Source organism: Bombus terrestris, chromosome 4 (assembly GCF_910591885.1).
Source record: "Bombus terrestris chromosome 4, iyBomTerr1.2, whole genome shotgun sequence".
NCBI lineage: Eukaryota > Metazoa > Arthropoda > Insecta > Hymenoptera > Apidae > Bombus > Bombus terrestris.
Genome location: NC_063272.1, coordinates 3733781 through 3739782, shown reverse-complemented (window position 1 = coordinate 3739782; position 6002 = coordinate 3733781). Strand labels below are relative to the sequence as shown.

General features: G+C 28.0%; 1 protein-coding gene across 3 annotated transcripts in view; it reads left to right on the top strand.

Annotated features, from left to right (window-relative positions):
- The first annotated feature begins 2260 nt into the window (after positions 1-2260).
- The window catches only part of LOC100646978 (vascular endothelial growth factor receptor 1), a 74035-nt gene continuing 70293 nt past the window's right edge, over positions 2261-6002 (top strand). For 2 of the 3 annotated variants that reach the window (XM_012307775.3, XM_012307773.3), the window contains exon 1: positions 2261-2604. In XM_012307775.3, the coding sequence (XP_012163165.1) occupies positions 2544-2604 (61 nt within the window). In that variant the 5' untranslated portion in view covers positions 2261-2543. The remainder of the gene's footprint in view (positions 2605-6002) is intronic. The other variant, XM_012307774.3, reaches the window with a different exon arrangement.

The following is a 6002-nucleotide window of genomic DNA, read 5'->3' as shown; positions in this document are numbered from 1 at the left end:
TTTAAACATTTATGGGAAATTTAAAAGTATAAAAATGGGTATATTGGGGTAAATTTAATATGGGTAAATTTAAAAGTATAAAAATTCACATAATATGCAAAAATGTATAAAATACACAATAGTACTCCTTATAATATTTAGCAAATGATAGATAGATCATTCTAACTAAAGATGAAAAACGATAGATTTAAAAAGATAAAAAATATACTATGTGGAATTATTTGTATAATTATCTTTACAGGTTCAAATTTGAAGATGGAATAACATCTTTATTTATTATTACCAACGTTAAAAAATGACAATTAGTAAAAAGCTATTGAAAAAAAATTAATTTTTGTTTAAGCCGAAAACAGTAGAATACATCATTACATTTATAAGAGATTTTTCAAAAAATTAAATGGTTAAAGAATATTAATTTTTAAGTGTTCTAGTTATAGTTATAGTTAAGTGTTCTAGTTATCTATTATACATAATATAAACATTATATAATAACAACTTTTAGTTACCGGTATTCATTATCAATGACGGAAATTGTTTTTAGTTATCATAACCGTTATTACCAGCTTACGTACCATATCCGCTATTCATATTAATCAGTATGAATAAATGGAAATTTATTTACTTACCAGTAACCATTATCGACGATGAAAACTTTTTTCTGATTACTATAGACCGATTTAAGTAATAATGGTATAGAAGATAGAATCCTCTATGCAACAAGTACGGTGGAACTCCCTGTAACATGGCAGACACGTTCTGCTTTATGCGAATTCTTAATGTTATATGGCATCCACAGCGAAAGAAGTAAAATAAATTCTTTTTTGGAGCAACATAGCTAATTCTGTATACAAATAACCTCACATAATAGGTGAAATGTTCCTTCTCGTAAAAAGGTTAATACGTATGTATAATCTTTGTGTCAAGTTCAAAAACCCATATATTTGCATATCAAGAATGAGTTAATTTTGAAAACAAGGACAGAAAGCAAGAACAATAAATCAATTATTACCTTGTATGTTTAAGGCAATAATATGCTTCTGCACTTCTAGAATTTACCATCGTGTAAACATATATAAAGCCTTTTAAAGCAATTTTGCAATCTCATTACATGAACACCGCGCTAAGCGGTATTCTATTGTATGTAGTTGTTTTTAACGCATAAGGAATAGAGCAGAGCAACAAACAGTATTCACATATATCCTTATATCTTTTGTCAATATTTGTCAATATTTTTTGTAACCACTGCATATCTATTGACGAAAAATATTCACTTTAGACACTTTAAAAACAACTAGATACTAAAAATATTTCATCGGATCAAGCAGCACGAACATTAGTAAATATTAAAAAGAATGTGTGTACGTAAACTTACACATCAAAGCTTTCGAATAAAAATTCTGTGTACCATAGATAAACACCTTTATATATTTTTGGTGAAATTAAATAACTGATATTTATGTTTAGTCACGAAAACCCACATTCCTCTACATATACCTATCAAATTATGTATACCTGATTTACCAAAGAAATTAGAAACGCACTTTGTTACGAAATTATTTGTGCTTACGTGGCAACAGTTTTATTACTATACACATTATTACTAATGTTTACAAACAGAAATTAGAATACTTACTTCATAAAATTCTTGAGATAAAATTACGGTAGAAGTTACGAAACCTTCTAATGCCAAGGAAATTTCAGGATATTGTTGATGTTTACGTAAGGGGAGGAGGGTTAAGAATAAAATTATAATATAATATTAAGCCTACTATTTTTATAACTTCATGCAGATATAACAAATGTATGTAATTTTTATAATATTGTAATTTATATCTATTACTTAATAAAACTGAAAGTAAATAAATTACGTTATATTTTAACAACGTTATATATTAATCTGTTAAAAAAGTTCGTAAAGCTAACGTTTTTATTACAATATATTTGAGGAGCGCATGTAGGCTTTTGTGATTGATGGTAGATATATCAAATAAAACACTAAATATATTTATTCAATGAAATAATTTATTTTCTGAGTATATTATTATCGAAATAATGTTATTTAAGATAAAGGAACAAAGCAAATAACAAAAAAGTCAACATTTCAATTTGAAAAATTATTTAAATGAAAGCTTGTTTTGATAATACTCAATCTCGGTAGAAATCATCATTGGTGACTTTGGAGCTTCGATTCACGCGATTAACTATGATCATTGAAGTAAATGAAGGAGAAGAACGTCGTCTCCTGGATGATGTCGTCACCGATAACTCAGAGAACGAGGAATCGGTCGGGGTGGGGCCTTGTTCATGGAATCGTGGACGTGCGTAACCCGTTTGTTCGCTCGGTTCTTCAGTGAGAAAGCGCGCGTGGAATGCTTTAGTCGTGTAGTATCGTGTATTCGTTCCGACGAGTGTTTCCATGTGAATGAGGTTGCCTTACTATATAAGTGCTTCTTTACAAAAATATGAAATGACAGGAAAAAGAGAAAGAGAGAATATAGAGTAAATAAATAAGAAGGTGCACAGTGTGATAATAAATAAAGAAGATGAAAATGGTACTAGTTTCAAGATTAATCGTGTTACTCGTTGTCCTTGTGCTGCATCGAGGTAAATGCTGTTTTGCCTGTCGTCTATATTCCCCTGGCGATCGATTCGTTGTTCAGTGAGGTGTCACAATCACGTGGTCACCATTGAGTCACGCTTGTGAAAACAGGTTACTGTTACGTGCCACATGTCGTCGTAACTTCAATCGCATACCTGTGGGCCTCACTGCACAATAATTTACTACATTACTACACAAGGTGTTCCAGTAATCATGGTACAATCGGTAAAAACGTAATTCTACGTGAAAAAATTCAGTGAAAATATAGAATAACATTTTTTCATACGGCGCTACGCTTTCTTTTCGATAAAATCAAATTTGGAAATTTCTTTGTTATATCTGAACTTATCTAATTAAATACCGGCTAGATATAAGCAAATAATCAGCAGAAGATCATTCTACGAAAAAGAATAAGTAAAAAATAACATTTTCTCATTTCTCATGGTCTCATTTCCAAGAAAATAGTATTTGAATATGCTTAGTTAAGAATTGGCTTTGCCATGCGTACTTGATAACTTTTCAAATTTCAATTGTTTAAAAACGATGCGTTCTATGAAAAAATTTTATTATATATTTTCGACTTACTTTTCCACATAAAATCGCCTCCTTGTCAATTGTACCATTATCACTGGGACACTATCATTGATAGGACACTGTACAATTAATAAGAATTAGATCGCGGATATTTGTGACATTTCATAGTCTTATGAATACGACTAGGGAAATGGAAGTTAAATAGAGATTTGTTGATTTAAAAGATAACAGTAGTAAAAAATCATTTATTAACTTCTTTGAAACGCAATTGAAGTATAAATTATTTAATAAGGAGATATTACTTTACAAATAAATATAATAAATACGTTACAGCAAATATGTAAGATCATGTAATAGAACAACCTTGATCATGCGAACTAGTCACAACTTTGTTAAGTTCGAATAACTTTGTTAATCTTTAACACAGTTATCTATAAGAGATCATTTGTTTTCAATTACTCGATTATTTTTTTTGTTTATTTATTGTATAGTCGTACTTATTTAGAGTTATTTCTTTAAGGAATTATTATTAATATTATTTTCTTTTTGTTTCGTTATACGTACCGTTCCGTTTGTTTGGATACTTAGGTTCTATGATATTGAGTAAATTCCTTATATTCCAGTATCATCTTTTAGGCTTAAATGTAGATTGATTTTCTTTTTCGAATGTAATACAAATTTTAATGAAATTGTTGTAAGCGCTCAAGTTCTGTTAAGTTAATCGGTTAAATTTTATCCAAGATACTCTTTCCTCATATTTTGCCTTTCCTCATATTGAGATTTATAGTTAGGAAACAATTGTAGGAGAATTGAAAAATCTCATATATCTTTAATCTTTAATCTCATATATATATATATATATATATATGTTATAATATATATATACATATATATAAATGTGTATATATATATATATATATATATATATAGATGGATAATTTATATATATATATGTTTTTTCAGTTCTGTTTTTAACTTTACCAATATAACAAAGATAGTCGAGTCTCATACTCATAACCGCGTTAATGAAATTTCAAAATGTTTCACACAACATAATATATTCATAAAGGATATTTAAGAATATTTTTATAAACCCGTTTATACTGTAATGTAAAATACCATTTATACAAATCTGTTGGGGATAAGCTAATTCGTATAACCAGGTCATTCGTATATTGTATGTATGTAGTACAAGTTCAGTTAATTTTTTCTTCTTACAACATTTGTGATTTTTCGAACAGCTAATAGAGTTTACATTCATATAAATGGACTCCACCAAACATTTGCTCATAAATATACATATAATAATGTTTCGAACCTTATGATTTTGGAAATGAATTTGTGAACACAATAATCGTGTAATTAATTAATAATACGTGACATAAATATAAGTAAATAAATAAAAAAATTAATTCGAGTAATAAAAAAAATTGAGAAAAATCATTTCGATACATATAAATAGACACAAATACATTCCATTCGTTCATGGAATTGGTATGAGTGGTACTCGGCAGTTCAGATAATAGAGATTCAGTCAGCGTTCAGTTATTCAGGTGTTAATTGTAAATAAAATTTCGTTCACATTGTTAAATGTTAAATACTTAATGAATTAATATAAACCAAGTTCTACTGTATATAAAGACCGATCTAAAAAAAACGTTTGAAACCACTATCGCATGAATCATACAATACTTTGGAATGTTTTTTCCTGATTCGCAGATACACTAGTTTCGATTGGACTCTCTCGTACTTGAAACAGGAGAACTGTGGACAGAAACGCGTAGTTAATGCATAGCAATCATGCAAATTACATACGAGAAACATTTGAACATTAATTGTTTCTTAACGAATCATCAAACTTGTAACGCTTTGCACGTTACAATAGGCAATAAATCAATGATATAATTTACGAAACGATAACTTTCTGAAATTATCATTTGATTATTGGAAATGTTTCAGTAAACATCTTTCAGTGGCATTTTCGTATAATGTAATTGGGACGTTCAATATTTGTTTTGATTAAATATTTACAATTAATGAGAAATGTTAAAGATATCCCTAGATATATTCGTTTTCATTGTTACATAGAAAGTGACATTATATAGAAAATGATTTGTGCATTAGAATCATGTAGAAGCTATATTGACTAACTCGAAAATTGGAAAGTAGAGTGATTATATCCCATTACTACGAGCATTATTTCTTCAACTTATCTTGAAATTTACTGTTATTCATATCACTATATTATTAGTAATATTTCATATTAATATTAATAATCATGTTATTTATAAATGAAATTATAAAAATACCATATTTATTTTTTAAGAATTAAATATCAATTGTATATTGCACTTGAATATTGTACTTGAATTGAGAAATTAGTAAAAAATGGAGTTGAGATCAGTTTGGCTTCTAAGGAATTCATTTATCTACATTCCCGTCGATTGATCCCGAGTATAGGGCACCTATTATTTTCATTCGAATTGTGATAATTAATCCAAATTATCAAGAAAACCATTAATCGATCAGAATTTCATATTCATGCAAAATTGCAATGCGGAACACATAACAAAAGTTTGTCAAAACTATTTTCAAAAGTTGCAACAATGTAGTAATTAATTACATTACTCACTTATTTTCCTGGCCTATTTAAAAAATTTGTAATAAATTAGATAGGGAACGCGAAAGAGTCTATAGAAACCTAAATCTGTATTGTAAAACCATTCATAACATGCGTAGGATTAAATAACAAAAAATGGAATAATACGAATATCAAAATTGATCGAAATATATTATTATGTATAGCGATTAAAAACCGTAAAAACGTAAAATATATAGAAAAGGAAAGAAATTAATTTTATCCTACCAA